At 40.1% G+C, this 20,347-nt stretch overlaps 1 protein-coding gene across 3 annotated transcripts in view; it reads left to right on the top strand.

Moving 5' to 3' along the window:
* The window catches only part of adarb2 (adenosine deaminase RNA specific B2 (inactive)), a 209,856-nt gene that overhangs the window by 154,172 nt on the left and 35,337 nt on the right, over window positions 1-20,347 (top strand). For all 3 annotated transcript variants that reach the window (XM_081602030.1, XM_081602031.1, XM_008438292.3), the window contains one exon: window positions 18,805-18,919. In XM_081602030.1, the coding sequence (XP_081458156.1) occupies window positions 18,805-18,919 (115 nt within the window). The remainder of the gene's footprint in view (window positions 1-18,804; window positions 18,920-20,347) is intronic.

Below are 20,347 nucleotides of genomic sequence, written 5' to 3' on the forward strand. Positions count from 1 at the left end.
GTTTACCTCTCTTTCTGTCACCTTTACAGCGGTGGCTGTGTCAAGCCCCTCTTTATAGAAACACACTTAAAGCTTCGGCTTGTTAAGCCATGGCAGCTCCTTCCCACAAACAGGGTAACCATACACTCGGCGCTCTCTCCCATAGCATCATTAGCCCTTTCTGGAGGTCAGGCTGGGAGGTTGGAGCGGCGATGGGATTGGGGGATGCATTCACAGTTGTTGTAGGTGGAGACATAACGATCGCGCTGTCATAAGCTGACCGCTCATTTGTTCCCGTTTCTCACCTCACTCTACACAGTGGCAGCAGGCAGCGCTCCAGCGGCAGACGAGAGTAAATAAAATATTCAAAGGAAAGCATAGAAAAAACGTCGATGTCCTTTACAGCTTTTAGCAGCTTGACACACAGGCATCCAGGAAAAAAACCCAACTCATGCCCCCAAGGCGTACAAAGCAATGGGGTGTAATTTCACGTTTAAGGAGAAAGGCTTAGGCCTAAAAGCAGAGCATGCACAATGGGAATAGATCACTGCTCCTTCTGCTCGGGCCAATATTGACTCTGCTGTCACTGTATTTCCCTGCCTCACCCCTGTGTGTGTGTGGGTGCGTGCGTGCGTGCGTGCGTGCGTGCGTGCGTGCGTGTGTGCGGGTGTGTGTGTGTGTGCATGACTTTAAAGATGTTCAGGTAAAAAACAAAAAAGAGCATGTGTATTCGTTACAGTCTGTCTTCAGTTCTGCTTACTCTGCAAATGCCGCCTGATGGATTTTTTTAAAGAAATGGTAAAAGAGGAAGGAACAACAGACTGATTTGTTATACTCAAGATTTTTTTTGTGTTGTTAATTATTCTCATCCATTGAAGTGCAGAGTAATGTAGCAAAGTTTGTGTGTTTGTTGGTGAGCGGGTTCATGAACTCCAAACCTCCATCTGGTTGTTAGAAGATGCAGCAGAAACATGAAGCATGTGATGAAAACCTTTTGTCTATATATTTAAAAAAAAAAAAAACAACTGATGGACATTTGCGCTTCCTGATTTTCCAAATGAACCCTCAGGTTCATTTGGAACCTCTTTTACTGATGGGTAAAAGAGGTGATATGAGGAATTGTGGATTTTTTTTTCTGTTTTTCTTCGTAGAGCTTATTTAAAACATCTGAGAGAAAATTCAGCTTAGAAAGCTTAAATACCTAGACGCAGTGCTACTCGCATGTTATTGGCTGGCATTATCAAATCAGCCAATCCTCGAGAACCATATATTTTCCTTGGCTCTGATTGGCTGTTCCCCCAAGAGCAAAAGTAAGGAAGACTGTTAATATTAGCTTCTGCTAAGATGGTTTCCACTGTGTGTATTAATGTCTGTTACGGTATAATTGGCGTAAACTATTAAAATAGGCCATTTTAAGTGTTTTTGTAGGATTCTCAACAGATTTCAGTTATTCACCACTTAGAAAATACAGAGTTATTTCAACATTTGATTATCCTTTGTTCTAAATAAAGAAGTTTTGAGCTAAATTGAATTGAGCTCTAATAATTTTTAATATTTGACGATTGCATCGTTCTGCCTGTGAAAGCATGGGTTTTGTAGAGATACTCCCGCCTACTACTATAGACTAAATCATTGCATGTTTATTGTTAAGGACCGACGAGGCACCAACCCAACTTACTTAATCATCACAACAAGCTACTATAACATTAACGTCACATTCTCTACAAACCTTCAGGATACGAGGAAGTGATTTGATTCATGTTTATTAAAAATAAATGGCAAGAGCGTGGAAAACCAGATCTGCCACACACTACAGCTCATGATTTTAATTCTCAAGTAGTGCAGCTTGCTAGCTCCTCAAGACTCAGGCAGAGCTAACACAGAGATCTTACTCTGTTGAAAACAAGAGATCCAATGTGCATCATGAGGGATAGAGCTGAAGGCATGTTCTCGTTTGAATAACAGTGTCTTACTATGAGTTATTTCCAACCAGTACAATACCTGACTGTAGAAGAACTCATACTGCGGTAGTGTCATGGTCTTTAGGTGATTAGCTCAGCGCTAGCTCAGCGCTAGCTGCACAGATCTGACAGATTTAATCCCCAGCTCCAGCACCTGTTATCTCTTCTACCAATCTCAGCTGAAGTTAGACATTTTAAAAGCTAAACATCTACTACTACTACATCTACTACTTTCACTTCTGTTTTTTTTTTAGATGTATAATCAACCAGATACAGCTCACTGAGAACAGGTTCGCCTGTGATAGCCTGCAGGAATAATGTGCAAGTCCCAGTTGCGGAAACTGATGTATGACTATTACATTTTTTCAAGTTGAAGTTAATATTGTGTGTGCTGTGCAATAAAAGTCCATGTAAATGTAGAAATTACTGTTTTACCTCTTTTATTTTTGCACACTGTCTGATTGTCTTCATTCACGTTGTATTTCTTCAGTCTTAAAACCTTATCTCGGCTTTTAACTGCCGCAAATGTATTAAGAGTAACTCAGCTTATATTAGTTTTCATTTCAAAGTGATTTATTTGTTTAATTTTACTTGGTTGTTAAAATTGTGCTTAAAGCTGTTTCATGGGATGAGAAGCTTTAACAAGTAGATAATCTGAAGCTCTGATAAAAGATTTGCATACAGACCTGAATCCTATGGCTTCATGTCTTAAAACATTCACCTATTATTGGAAAAGACAGTGCTGACTCTACTTGTATACATAGCTCTGTCATACATAACTGTTTCGAATATAAATTTTAATCAAGTTAATGGCAATTACAATTACAAATTAATTGCATGTGGATCGAAGTTCATGTATCGACAAAATAAACATTTTCAATTCAAAATCCTTTTTTGTTACTACATTATTGAACAAATGAATTGAACAATTAAGATATGTATCGTTTTTAATCTGTAATCTAGGTTATTCAGCCAGCAGATTGGTGAAAAGTGATTTCATATCCATTCAGCTTTCAAGTGTTTCAGGAACCCCTGATCATTCATGAAACGCCTTTGGAAGAAAAATCAACTACTTTAGAAATTGATATTAACAAAACTGATATTAGTGTTGGAGATGTCTGTGATTTTTGCTACATGCTTAGCATTGAGATGCTATTTTAGTTTGAATAGATTCACTCCGTTTTGCACAACTTGAACACAACAATAGTCTTTTCCTTTGAAGCAAAACTTAACCCCGTCATGCTGGTTTTTAACCAGCTTCAGTATCTCGTGTCGCTTGAAGCACATTTTAGCAGGCGACAATCAAAATGCTGCCTGGTGCTTTGATTAATCCACCAAAATTCCACTTTTACATAGTTAACGTTGTTCAAGTTTTTATTAATTTATTCTGTCTGGAAAAAAAAAAAAAGACACAGACTCAGAATCTCATTGGATAAACCCAAAGCATTCCATTCATACCAGTTAAAGAAAAGTTGGCTACCTGCCCCAATCTACCAATCTCCCTCATGTCAGTCAGGTGCCCCAAGCTAACACAGCATTGATATTTACCCATGATCCCCAGTTGACCGTTAGGAATACCAAAGGAGCACCTAGAGCTATGAATCAAATGTCAGCCTTGATGCGGCGGTGGAAGCGTATCAATATCTGATGATGTATGGCTGGCCCCGGGGCCCTTCGGTCACTGCAGCACCCACAAATATGACACAGGCCCTGGTCCACACTTAGTCATCTGCAAAGCGAAAGCCTCCAGATGAATGACCGCCTTCACAAGAAAATAGGCTGACCGCGTTACAAGAAGAAAGTAAAGTGAACGGGGTAAGCATGTTGCACTTCATCATAGAAGATATTTTTGGTACGTGGTTATTAAGGACGTTTTCTGCAGTAAGATATAGTAATGTGAAAAAGTAACCTTAAAAACTTGAGTCTTTTTCATCACTTCTGACAAAATTTGGCCTTCTTTTATTTTCTTGTTTTTTTATTTTTATTTTTACACATACAGGACACATTTTCCTTATGTTCTTATCAATTTAAGTGAACTCCCTCAACCAGCAAAACCGGCTTGCCCTAGAAATGAGCTGTGACTAGTTAAGAGGTAACAGAGGTGGTCTGACATCTACCCTTCACTTATCATCAGTCTTTTTACAAAACATAGCAAGACAACTAATGGTTCATTCATTCCAGTCATTTGTAGTCTGCTTTAATCAAACTCTGGTCTGTTTGCCTAGAAAGTCTGTTGTGAACTCAAACCAAAAAAAAAAGAACTCTGTTCTGCCTAAAAACCTACGTCTCAATTGGATTGAAGTGAGACATCTTGCAAAGCGGATTGGAGAGCGCCCTAAAAGCAGAAAACACACTACAGCGCAGGGCATTCTGGGTAGAAACAAAGGCGCTTGTCTATATGGTTGGAAAAATGGCTCATGATCTTTTAAAAAGAAAAATCCTACAGTCTCTAAAATTTCATGCCACTCTCTTTTTGTTTACCTTTTGTGAAGAAGAAAGTTGTGCTCAGTGTCTTCAGAGGTTTTTGTGTTTCCTTCAGTGGTTCTTGGTGCAGCGCCCCTGCAGGCGATTGGGTGAACAGGTTTGTTAAAGGGTTTGGGTGGTTGGAGACAGTGCACAGTGAAAGTCATAGACATAATATAAGAGTAGACCCCGCATTGGCTGCTCCGGTGCAGGAAATACGGCGGCCATCTTGGAGCGGTAGTCCCTTCTACTTTGCTCAATCAAAACAGCAGAAGATGCCTCAGCACTGAGGGATATTGTTGTTCGGATCTATGGATTATTGATTTGAGGACTTCACAGACAACATTTCTCAAGTAAGATGGACATATTATTGTGTATATATTGTCATTATAATATTACTTTACTGTATTTATGTCCACTGGCGAGATACCAACTAATATTAGCTACAGTGCTTGGTGTAATACAGGGTCCAACCCCGCTATGAAGGCTAACTGAGATTCCGTAAATCTAAAAATATTAATAATTCTCTAACATTGACTTAGATTATCTGACACAAGAGCCTACATTAGAAATGAAACAATATAACACATATTATAAAACTTATATGTATTATAACATTCACCAGCAAAGTTTACACAAGTAAAGACTATTATTTAAATGTAATTCTTTCACTAGTAAGATACATCCCAAATCTCCCGTTTTTGTTTTGAAAGTTTGTGAGGAAGAAGAGGGAGATATCTACAAAGAGAGACGGATTCACTGCAGCACGGATGAATCTCACATCGGATTTTGGACTCAATCTCAGCTGCTGAATCTCTCTGAAGCTAGAACTCGTTGGCTGAAAAACTTAATATATCTATATATATATGTATGTATATACATACATATAAACATGTATCCAATATATATTATTCAGTATTAATCATTATTTATTTGTGTTTGTATAGTTATATAAATATGTATTGATATTACTAAATAATTTATTAAATAAATTATGAACGGCTGTGTGCTTTGTAATATGCTCATCATACATCGATATCAGAATATTCCATTCCTATTCTATTGTTATAGCCACTAAGCATATTTAAATATGCTGAACTATGTATTAAAAACATACTTAAATAATACAATTGTTTATAAATGTAGCTTTGATAGATGTTTGAATATGGTTTCCAGTAACAAAAAAGCGTGTTTTGATCTATTAAATGCGCTGATACGTCATTGTGCCTGCTAAACACATAAGGCTGAGTGGAGTGGTCTACCGCTCCAAGATGGCCGCCCTGAATCTCGTCAGCGACAATAGGCGAGAGCGGTCCATGAGGCGTCTATCCTTGTATCATGTCTATGGTGAAAGTGAACTGCACCTGTTGAAAATGTAACAAATGTTGCAATTCTGGTCCCAAATTGAACAGATTCTACCAGACTATCAGGTTTGAAGTACAGATTGTGCACAATTGCCAATATTCATCAAGATGTCTTTTGGGAATTGTGAAATGGACTTTTGTGGGATTTTTGTTCTGCAGCAGTTTTGACCATTGAACTCTGTCATTGATGCTGATGCTTGATTGTGTTTCAAAGTCATGGAAATGGTCCTGTAAAACTTCATAAAGTTTTTTTGGGGGGTGATATATTGCTTTTTGAGATCTTTTTGCCTACTTCATGCTGCCACGCAGGTCCTTTTCAAGGCATTTCTTGATTTTACATGTCTGGCTCTCTGATTTTTCTTTCTTTCTTCCTTTAACAATTGAAATCATAAATTTTGTATTCACCGAAACTGTCTTTTTTTCTGATATAAAAAAAGTTTGGTTATCTGAAATGCATGTGACAAAGAAGCAAAAGAAAAATATTTTAGTCATCCATCCATCCATCCATCCATTTTCTTTACACCCTTGTCCCGTATTGGGGTCGGGAGGGTTGCTGATGCCTATCTCCAACTAACGTTCCGGGCGATAGGCAGGATACACCCTGGACAGGTCGCCAGTCTGTCGCTGGGCATATTTTAGTCATATCATGAGCAAATAATACAATTACCAGGACACTGCATCGGAGACATTGCTTAACAGAGGGACAAAGTAGCATCCAGAAACACCAGAGCGTCCCCTCGCATGCGTCCCTAATCTCCACGCCAAGAGGAAAGCAACGCTTGGCAGCAGACGTTCCCGGCCGTCGCTCAAAGACTGCCACCAGGGGTTTGTAGTGTTGCTGATTGCCAGGTTCGAGTCCAACCAAAGAGCCACAGCAGTATCTTCAAGAGCAGCAGAGACGGAGTGGTGGCTGTCGGGTCTGGATGGAGGTACAGACGCAATCTGCACGATTGCGTCTGTACCTCTTCAGAGGAGCCATTTCAAGGACTCTGCGCCTTCATATCATAAAAGCCAACAGTAGATCCTCCCTGTACCCTTGAACGCTTTCAAGCTGCTGCAACAGCTTGAGAATGTGTCTAAATCGTTAAAAGGGATCCTGTTGGTGGCTTTTTCTCATTCCGTTAAAACATTACATTGTAGGCAAATATCTCTAAGACATTTTAACTAAATGTAATAATGATAAATCTAGAAACGTGTGGCTTTGGCCTACTTACTAAAGCTATGATTTTCTCTACTGTGGAATTAAAATACTGCATTATCTTTGTCCATTTAGCCTGCTACCAAATACTAATGCTGAAAAGGAGGCTGAAAATGATGTAACACTTTCAACTTGCATTATGTTTAATGTCAAATTTATTCATGACATTTGCTCCCTTTACGACAGTGCAAGTTTGATGTTGTGCTTAAGGCATCACTGTCACTGGTTTATCTTATAGAAACAACGCATTTCATTTTAGGGAGTTATTTTGATGGAATGGCTGATGTCCAATATTAAATTTTACAGGTAACATCGGCCGATACCGATACCATGCTGATAATATCGTGCATCCCTACTAAAATGATTTTTAATACTGTGATACAGTGAAAACGTTACATCATTACTGAGGGCTATGTAAGCCTGAAAATCTCTTGCTGTCTAACTTTAACTTTATACATTTTGATGCAATTACAATCCAGAAGAAATTCTCAAGACCTTAAACTTGTTGATTTATGAGAGCACAAGAGGTTATGGAGCCATCTTTGGAAACCATTGCATACAGGACCAAGATCTGCTTTCTAGGAACACAGTGAAATGACTCCATCTCCAACATTAATGCTCCGTTAATAAAAAAAATCTTCAGTTTCCTTTCAGTTTTTTTTTTTTTTAAATAACATCTAATCCTATCAGCAGCGACCCACCCAGAAGTCATTAACACATAAAATCCCCGAATACTTCAAAGAAGCTAATAAATCTCCGAGGCGCTGTGTTCACTTTGACTACAACTCTTAAATTATTCCTTACTACATAAGATATAAAACTTCCCTACAGATGATCCAGTGAAGAGGCTGATCTCTCACAGTCTCTCTCTGTCTCTGCGCTGAATCATGAGCAAATTAATGGGAGTTGTGTGAACAGCCCTCAGGGGCCTCTAGAGTGGCCTCCCTCCCACTCCTCCACCTCCTCCATCATCTCTTAGTCAACTATGTACTGTAGATGATAGACTCTTGTAAAATTCTCACGACTGACCCTCTCATTTCCTCCTCTGTCTCCTTCCAGCCTCTTTTTCTCTTTAAGTGCCTTCTCTCGGCTCCCTTCCTCTCCTGGGGGTATGGTCATGTTATCTTTTTGCAGGAGTCCCTCTGCTGGCCTTTGGTGCATAATGTATAAAGCCGCCGGTGTGTGTTTTACACTCTGCCTGACATTATTAAGTCGTTTCAGGCATATCGCTGCTTTTATCTCCACCACGGAGGTTAATCAGGGGATTTATACTGAAACGACCGCCTCCCTCCCTCCATTTCTTTCGTTGGCTTTTCCGCTCGGTGCATGTCGTCTGAACTAACCTTTGTATATTTTCAACATATTTTATATTAAAAAAAGATTTTCCGTTAACTGTATCATGAATACAATGTTCAATAATCAGTGGCAGGAACGTCGAGTGTGAAGGCAGTCTGCTGTGTTGTGTGACATTTAGACAACATAATTGCGTTTCCAATTTCTCCCTGAGGGTAATTACAGTAGTTGTTGCTTGGCGTGATTCGATCTAGAAATCTGACATATAAAATGGGGATGTGGGGTATGATACAGGAGTGCATCAAGCTGTGTCTTTTGACTACATGTTTACTGGAGCAAAGAGAGAACACCTTCAGAAAACACTTACACAATCTAACCTGCCTACTTTCCCTCAATTATTAAGCACAGCTGCTTTGGCATTTGCATAGGATACTATACACTTCACCGTTCAGGAAACTCTGGTATCAGTTTAAGGATGGTTCAGTATTACAGACAAGATGTATACTAAAGTAACAAGTCATTGGTAATTTATGTCAAATATATGCAATGAAGCCAAACTAGTTTCACGATTAGCCGCCACTTCCGTCACTGCTTTGAGTTCTAGCTAGCATTGGACGATATGGCTCTCATATCAATCGATGTCATTTTTGATTAGTTCTTTATTTTAAATACCTGAAATACTTCCAGACTTGTTAAGCAGGAAAGTGCTGCTCCATTCACTCAACAAGTTGATGCTAAATAACCAATGAGTGCTTATGATGCATTCATACCAAACGCATTGTGAGTGTCAGGCGCATCTGGTTTACATTCAAAATCTATGTGAAGGTGCGTCAAGGGCCCGTCAGACGCGTCAAAATTGCTCTAGCCGTTGTTTTCCATTGCTGGCCTATTTGTAGGACATGCTTGACACGTCAAAATTTCCAAACGGTTCAAATTATGCCGAGCTAGACACTCGAAACGCGCTGCAATGGACCCTCAACGCACCTCCACATAGACTTTGAATGTAAACCAGACGCGTTTGGTGTGAACGCACCATTAGATGGTCGTGAGAGGTTAAGTCTGAAGTCTTTCCTGTGCCTATAGGTACACAAACACAACGTCCAGTTGGATCCAGAAAAGTTGTTACAAAGCTGTTCAAAAGCAATGTCTTCCTTGCAAAAGAGAAGATCTGTGGCATTGTTGTTTCATGTTCATTGCATGAATCACTTGGTCATCTTGGTCTTTTTTTCCTTCAACAGTAACTTATGCAGCTTTTCCACAACAAGCAGCTATTACCTTTCGTTGATCGTCGGGAATTGTCCTCATCTCCAATGAAAATTAGGAAGAACTAAACATCGTAACACGTGGAAGCTAAAGTAGTTCTCCTGGATCAACCTCAGCTGCAATCGAACAGTAACAATGTCGAGTCTATTTGTTCTGTTTTGAGGTAACCATTAAAAAGAATTCAAGACACTTTGAGGGCATTTTTATGCAAAAACTATATGGTTAAACAATGTTATATTTTTTTTGTTTAGTTTAGTTTTCTGTCATGCTGGACTTTTTTACATTACTTGGCTAGAGTTTATCTTTTTTGATAGTCTTACTGCTAGGCATAACTCATGGATTAGTTCTAACTCACAATCCTGCAAACTCATGGCCCATTTCCAGCTCTGTGGCATAAACACACGTATTCGCTGGTTTTGCCCAGAAGCCAGTTAAGCTGCACTGAAAGCTTTTCCCAACAGGATCTGGTTGAAATAACTCTGCAACCTGGCAAACCCAGCTCCACGGTCACACCGGAGCCAAACGCAGCGCCGCAGAGGAATCAGGCTTTTCATGCTGATGGTTTTGTTTGATCAGATGAAGAGATTTTTAGATTGACCGTGAGTTTCAGAGCCAGTCATGTTGAACATCAGTTGTAAACGCTTCCGATGTTGTTCTTAATCCTCACATTGGCTTCGATATTTGGGTTGTTTTTTTGTCCCCCACAAATTATTGTTTGGATTTCAGTTTAAAAGTGGCTTTGATCAGTTGGATCCGGTCTTGATAAAGTTTGTGTTAAACTGTTGAATTTAGCTTTTTATGTCATCAAAGTTTCCATCGTCTATTCAAATTGCTTTATTGTAATGAGCTGATGGAGGAATTTTCATGTCAAAGTTATTATCCAGATTTGACCCAATGACAAAGCGGGCTGTTACAGCATTGAAACCACTTCAGTGCATCAGGTTGTCTATTGCAAGTGTTACTTAATGTAGTTTTATCATTTTATATCAAATTTCAGGAATCGTTTCAATATCAGTATTTGGCAGAATATCAATAACAAAGGAATTCTTGAAGGCAATATAATGTGTTGGTCAATCAGGTGGACTTTGATCCCAACGCCTCACACAATGCAGTGGAAACACTTTGAAGACTTAATTGGACTCACTATCATTGTTGGTGCATATAGGAACAAACACATAGAAATTAACTTTCTGAGTCCACGAAATTCACCAGAGCAACTTAGTTTGTTGCTACCAATGAAATATTTGTTTATGAATCATCTAAGACAAAAAAAATGGTTGTACTAGAATTAATTTCCTTGACTTAGTACATGCAGAGGTTTATCATTAATAATGTTTTGCAAGATTTTCTTATTCCTTGTATGAAGGAGATCAGGAAAAAATGTCGGACTGAATTTTTTTTTCAGGCAACAAAAAGTCAGATGTAGCACAAATTTTAGAAAATGAAATATATTTGTTGGTACAAAATTTACTAAGCCTGGTGGAAACCAGCCCATTGTTCCACACTTTCCTTTGAACAGAGGGTCTGAACCCTCAACTATTAAGAAAAGATTGCTTTTATTAAATGTTACACATTTGCCCATGATCTATATAATGCACCAGTTCAGCGGTGTAAAGCTTACCAGAAATTGCCTGCGCTGTAAACAACCATCTTCCACTGCGAAGAGAGAAGTGTCGAGCCGAACCAGATGACTGCTAATGTTAAGTTATTTGGAAACATGACCAACATGGACTCAACAGATTCGTTCACTTCCTCCGCTGCCATTGCTAAAACTACAGACAGACTGCAATTATAAAATTGTATCCTGCTTGAAGTTATTTACAGCTTTTCCTTCTGTTTGCTGATTGGCCCGGTTAAAATTCAACCGGAGAAATCCCTTTCAAAGAATCAAGCGGAGTTACGTAGGCAGGCAACGACCACTAAAGCATTTTGGTATATGGTCTTAGTTGATTTTTCTTTGCTGTTCAAAAGTCAACTCGTAAATTGCTGGACCTCCAACGTCAAGATTGATTGCAGTCCCAAGTGAAGAACGTTGAGTTTATAACGATCCTGTTTCTATGTTTGGCGTCGTCTTTGGGTTTCGGATGAAGCCGTCATTCTTGTGCGAGCTTATGATCCTTGATTCTGATCCTTCCCTTGTGCACCAGGCTTATCGTCTCGCTTTCCACCTTTTCAAGCCTAATGAGGACTCTCTGCTTGAGCTCTGCTTTGCTGCCAGAAACCCACGGCGAAGGCCTCTCGTCTCTCATCCACACCGGAGGGGAAGGGAGGGTGGGGTGAGCGGTGGCGAAGGCAGATCAATAGAAGTATTTCTGTCACTGTGTCTCTGTCTGCTCCTTCATCCACCTTTGTGCTTACTCTCTAACACGATGGCCTGCGTGTCGACGTCCGGCTGCCTTATCTGACTATGAAGACTCCCGTTGTTGGGGAAAAACGATTGACTAATCCACGTGTGTTGCGTGAGCAGCAGGGCCATCTGCTTGGGGCGCAACAGAAACGTTGATTCGGGTTAGAGGCGTAGAGGGTGAGAGTGTTTAACACCACTCTCCAATTTTTTTTTTTTTTTGTTTTGATTGTTGTCACGGGGGCACAACAACATCTATTACTGGGAACAGAAGGCGAGACAGCAGAGCGACGCGTTAAAAGTCCCGAGACATTGTCTTTATTTATTTCTTTTGTGATACTCATCTGGCGGACGGTGACAGTCAAAGATTTAGGAGTGAGAGGGATGTTATGTGTCACATGGAGAACAAACAAGAGAGAAATCTGTCTCGCCATGAGGAGTCTGGCTTTTTCTTTTTTTTTTTCCAAATCTAAAAATCCCCCGGAGGCGGCGTTTCTACCAAATGAATAGATATCCATTTTCAAAAGCTTCATGCCTGGCAGTAGGCGAGAGATGGGGAGAGGGAAGACTCGGCTGGAGGGTGGGGGGTTGGATTTTGAGGCAGAGGGCAGACACTATTAAAACTGAGGAGAATGAATTGTTAAATACCCCTATAAAGAAATATAAGACATGGCCCAGTTTTTATACAGGCTGGGCGGCTCTGCAGGCAGGTGATAAGGGGGTGAGGGTGGAGGGTTGAGGTGTGTGTTTTAGGGGGAAATCAGTGGAGTTCATAGATGACCGACACACACGCGCGCACATGCACACACTCATCACATCTGCCTAAGGGTTTGGACTCTGCATTCCCACTGATTAACTAACGCACAACGTGCCGAAACATATGGAGAACGTTATGGAAGCCCTTAAAATGCAATCAGGGGATGGATCTGGATTCTTCTGTCGTTATTTCCCCTTTGGGGCAATACTAAACAATAAATTATACACTTGGGCACCCTTTTTGTTTTTTTTTTGCCTTGCCACACACAGACAAACGTCTCTCACCCTTCCTGCTGACGTTCCGCTGCCTTCTAGGTCAAGCAACGATGGAGAAAATTTCCCTGCTGACATTTTGTGTTTCTGGCTCAATATTGACTTCGGAGGAAAGACAGCAGGAGGATTGCTGATGACATTCCACATTACCTTGGAGAAAGGTGTTGAACTGTTTACGTGCCCCTCAAATAGAGAGGGAGGAGAGGGGGAGATGTGCTAGAAATGCCTGGAAGATTTTTAGGATTATTAGAAAGTTCTTTTTGGTGCTCTGGGTCTTCAGTAATATTTAACGATATAGACAGGTTTCTGTCACACAGCTGTGCGTAGTTGGAGTGGGAGGCAGTGCTCATAACTGTGTGTTGTGTGGAGATCGGCTCCTAAATAGAAATGACAAGGCAGTTAGCTCCATCAGACGAACAGCTTTTCCAAAGATGAGGATTGTAGAAGCAACAAACTGGGTTTCCATGGATCTAAGGCCGGCAAAGAATCCAAGTGATGCTTATTTGTCACAATTTAAGCTGTTCATATTCAGTATTTATTTTAATATTACAGATTTATTAATTAGTACATTTCTAGTTCACATTTTTTTTATTCCAACTACCCCATGCTTGACAGCAAAAGCTGCCTTAAAATGTTTAGTTTAAATAAATTAGCTTTTTTTCAGTTTGCTGTGGAGGAATTTTTCCCAGAATTGTTTCAATGACTATGTTTTTAAGCATAGACATACAGGCATTCCCTTACACTGTATTATAAGCCTGGCGGGCCACCAGGCTTCAGTAAATTGGTCAGAATGAATTCAGGACAAAATCCAGGTGAGTAACTCAAACCACTACAAAAGCAGTTTATATATATATATATATATATATATATATATATATATATATATATATATATATATATATATATATCACATACATAAATAAAAGAGAGGTCTCTTCTGAAGCATCCCCAAACGTGGCCACACCGTAGATTTGCTCACCTTGATGCTCATCCGGGGGGAAGCTGCCGGCCTGCTGGGTGACGGGTCACGCTGACGCTTTGACTGACGGAGGACTGAGATCCTTGTCCCCGTTTTTCTGCCACATTAGCTCCACGCCGAGGGTGGCGCTCAGATACCATTTTAGAGCAGAGAGCTGATGTGTGTGTACAAGGTGAGCTGCATTGAAGGAGGGACCAGAGAAACACAGCTGTGTAAACCACCAGCTTTTGTCACGTTGATATAGACTGTGTTGTTTTCTCTTGATCATTTTCCCATGATGATGAGAAAAACAGTCTCTGACTCAGTGGGGGGGCTTCTTGCTTCTGACACGCTTTATTTTCATTTTTATTTAACCCGTATTTAACCAGGTAAGTTGGTTGAGAAAAATTTCTCATTTTCAACAAGTAACATGTTCAGAAAATATCAAGTCAAGTTTATTTTTAACTCACATTTCAGCAGCAAAGCAGCTCAAAGTGCATTTTACATCATAAAAACATTATACAGTCTCTAATTATGAAATTTAACATTCTGTGAAGTGCCATCATCAAAATCATCAATTCACATAAAATGCGTTGATCAATGTTTCACTTACTAGTAACTCTAAACAGGTGGGCTTTTAGCCTTCATCTAAAGGTCCTCAGTATTTCAGCAGTTTTGCAGTTTTCTGGAAGTCTGTTCCAGATTTGTGGTACGTAGAAGCTGAATGCTGCTTCTCCATGTTTGGTTCTGGAACCAGAAGACCTGATTGATCTGGTAGGTTGATACAACAACAATAGACCTTTAATGTATGTTGGTGCTTTTCCATTTAGTGATTTATAAACAACAGTATTTTAAAAGTCTATTCTCTGGACTACAGGAAGCCAGTGGAGGGACTTTAGAACCGAGTCGATGTGTTCTTCAGGGGATAGAAGACCAACTTTGTGATTGTCTTTATGTGTCTCTGAAGGTTCAGTTCTGTTTCTAGCTGTAACAGCTGAAGCTGCATACCGACTCTTGATCGTTCCTCTTTGGATCCGAAGATGATAACTTCAGTATTCGTTTTTGGACGTCATACAACAGAATATAACATAGCAGGAAACAGGAGAATATCATAAAACAAAGAAAAAAGTCCAAATAAAAATGTAACCTTATTCATAATCACTCAACGTGCTATAATACTCATTTTAAGTTTTTTTTTAAAACAGGTACATCTATCATGTGTTTTGGTTTTCACCGAGTTGATAAATGTCAATTTTGGAAGTTAGTGTACTGAGATGTAATGTATTTTGCAAGTTGTTCCAATCACTGGGTGATGCAAAATGAAATGAGGATTGATCTAATGACATACAAACTTTTGAGACCATCATGGTGGTGAATTTGAGTGTTGGTGGAAATATTGATGAATGAGCAAAGGTGCTGCCAATGATAGTTTTATAGACAAATTTGTACAAATGTATTAATCTGCATGAATGGAAAGATGTCTATTTTATAAGAGATAGATGACATCTGACTTATACAGTTGAGTTTTAGATGCATATTTGTAGATGATATCACCATCGACAAGGAAAGGCAGGACTGTCATTTTGACCAAACCGTGCTTTGGTCAAAATGACATTAGAGGACGAGACGTGAAAAGGAGGAGGGAAGAACAAGTGGAGTCAAAAAAAGAGAAGTAGCCCACAAGGCTTAAAAAAGATTGGAAAGAAACCAGAGAAACTGAAGTGACAGAAGCAGAAAGAGAGAGAGAGGTGAAGAGGAGAGAATGAAAAGGAGGTGGAAGGAAGAAAAAGCTGGGCTGCTTGCCAGGCTCTATTCCACCTTTGCTCTCCGGGTCTTTCTGAGCTGCCACCTCCCCTGCTCTCTGTAACATCCTCAATGAAAGGGCCTTTAAGGAGGGATGGAGGACTTGACTCTGGGTTCACGCTGTGACCAACACCAGCTGATGCTGCCAAGCCAAGCAGCTTTTTGTTCAAATTAATTGGATGTCACTTTCAGGTGCAAGAAGCAGGGTGGGGTTTTTTTCTCTCTACCATGTTTTTTTTTTCTATCTCGTCTTTGTCCTTTTATGTGTTTCTTGTTGATTTCTTTTTTTGTCTTTTGCAATTTAATTAGTCAGCTCCAACAAAGTTTTGAAATCTGGAACAAAACAGCTTGTTTTTTTTCCCTCTTGCATACCTGGTCGAGAAAATAAAAGGGACACACACTTCCTGTCAGAACGCTACATACACAGTTTACTGATGTAGATATCATATTTTTTAAACTTTTTTTTTTTTATTTTATTTTGTGAATTACTACTTTTCCTGGATTGGATGATTTGTGAGGAATGAAAATGTCATGGCATAGCCATAAAAAAGGCAACATTGTTTTTCATCTAAACAACTTGAAGTAGATTAATGAGTGAAATTAAATTCACCTAAGACGTCTACTGCAGGGGCATCCCTAAAAGTGGGCAGGCGGGGGCATGGACCCCTAGAAAAATCATGTTCAGTTCATAACAAAACAAATATATAATATGTATAACATGTTTTAATTTTTTTGTTGATTTTTTTTACATTTTTGCAAGCCTGACCTGGCAACCAATATAAAAATAAAAAGGTGTTGCTACTAGTCTACTCATATGACAAAGTGGCTGACATATGGAATCTGTCCTGTGGGGTTTTCTACATGTTTTTCTCTGCTAAATACATAAAAGATACTTGAACTCAGGCTTGTTGGAGAGACTGTCCCCCATCCAGAACTACAGACTCAATTCAGAACTACAGACTCTTGTCAAATCTTCTATAATAAGAATCTTTATTTTTTTCAGTTTCTCTTTCAGATTTTTATTTTAAGCAAGTTACCATACCTACTGTCGTCATAATTAAATTTACTATTTTCCTGCTAAGTTTATGCGTCAGTTTCCTTCTCACTTTCTTGCCACAGGGGTTTTGCTAAAGAAGATAAAAAGTGCTAATCTCATATGTAAGGAAGCGCTCGGGTGTTGGCTGAAAATCTTCATTCTGAAGTAATTAACAGAGCAAACTTTTCACCACTCTCTGTATCTCTCTCTTTCTCTCTGTGTTGCACATAAAGCTTCGGGGCTGCCATCAGTGTCAGAGCGGCAATATGTGCTTATGCATACATACGCATGGACCCGCGCGCCACCCACCACACCGCAAGCTGCGAGCACCTCAGCCTCCAGTTCTGGCTGTGAGAGTATTTCACAGCTCTGATGAGGGTTATAATGTGCAATATGTTCACTAATTCATTCGCATCCCATCGTCTTCTTTCAGCCCTAATCTCTCTCCTCCCTCCCTCGGCCTGCGCGTCTGTCGCCGTGGCATCTGTTGACGTCCTCTTAGCCACGGCGAGCCGCAATATGTCCCAAAAAGGGCCCCTCTGCGGCGCTGCTCTGTTGCCACCTCCCAGTGACGCGTTTCGTGTTTTACAGTTGGCATGAAGGCAGCTCGGAGGCTAAGCCCTTAATTACGACCAGGATGAGGAGCGTCGACGCTTTGGAGAGGGGTGGGAGCGCGAGTCGCGCGCTTCGGCAACATCTGCTAAACGGAGTCAGCGGGCAGCCGATGAGAAGAGTCTTGTCTGGACGCGGCGTTGGGAAGACTTTGAGGGAGAAGTGGAATTTGGAGGTTTTTCTGGAGTTGGTGGAGCAGAAGAAATAAAAAATATCATTTTTGTTAGCTGGAAAGTAGGCCTGGAGAGTGCCACCAAGTGGCAGATGGTGGAGGAAATGAGGAGCTGATGTGTTTCGTTCACTCGAGTGAAGCCAGAGAGAAGAATCCACTCCAGGACGAGACCCAGCACACTGTTTCATATTAGGAAATACTGGCTAAAAAATGATGTTTCTGGCTGTTACACCATCCACTGCAGTGGACATCATCAGTCATCAGTAGACTGGAAAACTTCTTTAAATTAAGTGACTATTTTCTCCACATTATGCCCTAGTGTATAAAAGTCTTTCAACCCTGTATACAATTAGATCAACAATAAGAAGAGCCTCATTTTTTATCTTTAGAGATTCCTAAAATTCCCACAATAAATCTGTGTAGAAATCTGTCTTGATATTTAGCCAGGCTCCTTTCAGTTAGCTACGATTACCACATTTATTCCTCTTTGCTACATTTAGAATATTGGGGAGATTTTTTTTCTGAATTTAATACTCTTTGAAGTCTAAAGTTCACACAGATTTACTTGCTATTTGGTATAATTGCATATTAACTGTAGAAAAATCAATGTGGGTTTCGTTTCACAAGCTTTTTCACCATAGTTTTCAGGAATTATGGCCCATTACTCCTGTCTGAACCGCTGTGACTGAGTCGAGCTTGCAGGTTGCTACTGTCATTCTTTTAGCTCTTTTCTAGAAACTTTATAGCTAACTTTGCTTTGATTAGGACTAGGAACACTTAAATGGGATATCCATTTGAGCCAAAGCTTTAACTTACATGTTGACTTTTTCCACATAAAGTGCTTTCCTCATGATGCCTTTTGTTTTGTAAAGCGCACCAGTCACTCCTGCAGCTAAACACCCACACAATACGATGCTGCAAAGAGTTCTTTGCTCAAGTAAGGCAAAGATACTGTAAGCATATTTGGTTACGGGTGAAAAAAAAATTCCTTTAGCAACAAAGGAGCTTCACTGATCACTGTTAGACATCATTGTGACCCCAATGATATAAGGATATTTTATTGAAAGTGCTTTTTTCTGTTAGTTTCTATGTTTTACAGACATGAAAAAGTAGTTCTGTGCTGATTTTTAAATACCATTAAGGTAAGCATCATCTGCACTTCGAGACGTCATCAGAGTCCCTTTAAACGACATGTTCTCCCCTTGTTGCTCACCGTCTCGCCCGACACATTCAAGAAGTCAAACATCACATGGCAAGTTGTCACATGGGCGCCTCGTCTGCACAGATTAATGTTAAAAATAAATTAAGGCGGCGATTCTGTTTTTCCAGGACTTTGCCGATTCAATATTCCACTTGGTGAGGGAGAAGTACCGGTCGCTGGTGGGTGGCTGCAGTCCGGCGCACGCTCGACACAAATCCCTGGCAGGCATCGTAATGACCCGAGGTATGGCAAATTTCATTGACTTTTATATATGACTTTGAATTATTGAAGTAGCGCAATATAGACAGAGTGACAGTGTGTGTGTGTGTGTGTGTTTGGAGGGGAGGGAGCACAGAGAGAAACGAGGGCGGGGATGGGGGAAGGAAGTCTAGATAGAGAGAGAGAAATTATGAAGTGAGCGTGGGAAGACAGACAGAGTTTCCATTTCGTGCTGTTCATTGAGCTCATGCTGGAGAATGCACCTTCTTGCTGAATTATTGACTGTTCCGAGTCTCTGAGGAGAATGAGACATAGTAGAGAGTGTCAGTCATCCCCGCTGCATGCTGGACTCGTAGCGTCGAGGCAGCCTTGACAGCAGTCCCAGATGCCACCGTGGGAATCCTAACTAGATCAGCCTAATCTAAAACCCGACGGAGTGACACACTGGAGGGACAGCGAGGAAGAGGAGGAGGAAGTCCTGCACTGCTGCCCTGCTGCAGCATGAAACAATCACGTGGCCATTTATCTCGCTAGGGATTTATCTACTGAGTTATTACACCTGGAATTTTCACGCATGTTCATTTCCTAGCATGTTCCCGTGTGAATTTTCGAATATCTCAGACGTCCAACATTCACACATGTGAAAAGTGTGTCTACAGCTCTCATATGAACACTGCAGAATTTTTATTCCTGTGCCTGGTTTTCCTGGGCTGCCAAACCTTTCTGATCGGTTCATCCCAGTGAAACTTTCAAGCTTATTCAATGTACAACATTCCTTGACAGCACTTCCTTACATTTGTTCCTCAACATCACAACCTTAAAAAAGATTGTATAACTAGGAAAAAATAATTTAAAGAGGAAATATGTTGATGTTTTAAAATGTTTAAATCAAATCGCTGAATTAATCCAGAGAACAGGATGACATGTAAAAAGAAATCCACCGGCATCCCAATAGTGACACCAATATTGTATGAGGAACTTCTTTAATAGTTAGCCAAGCTGAGCAGCTGAAGTTCTCAAGAGTTACCAAAATTATCTGACTGAAAACCATTTTTTAAATATATTTCCATGCACAATCTACACAAAAATAAGAATTTAACTTCTCAGTTTCTTCGTCATTTTATCTGTCCGAGGAACTTGGCTGTCCTGGGTTAATTGTAAAATCAAATAGAAAAGTCATAGTTTCTTTTGAAACTGTTGGGAAAGCGGTGGATCTCTTATTGTGTGATGTAAAATGTCCCCCAAGCTGCACTGTGAACCCAATCCTGCCAACAACGCCAAATTAGACCAAAGAAACCTGGAGAAATTAACAGTCTCTGAAATCTGGAAAAGTACCAACATGTTAACCAAGGAAGGACACTATGAATGTCTACAATGCATTTCACATAAAAGTGCTTGAAAGAAAAAAAAACTAAGTAAAAAGTTAAAACAAAGCCATGTCAAATGTGGATT

Source organism: Poecilia reticulata, chromosome 20, assembly GCF_904066995.2.
Source record: "Poecilia reticulata chromosome 20, P_reticulata-male-v2, whole genome shotgun sequence".
NCBI classification, from domain to species: domain Eukaryota; kingdom Metazoa; phylum Chordata; class Actinopteri; order Cyprinodontiformes; family Poeciliidae; genus Poecilia; species Poecilia reticulata.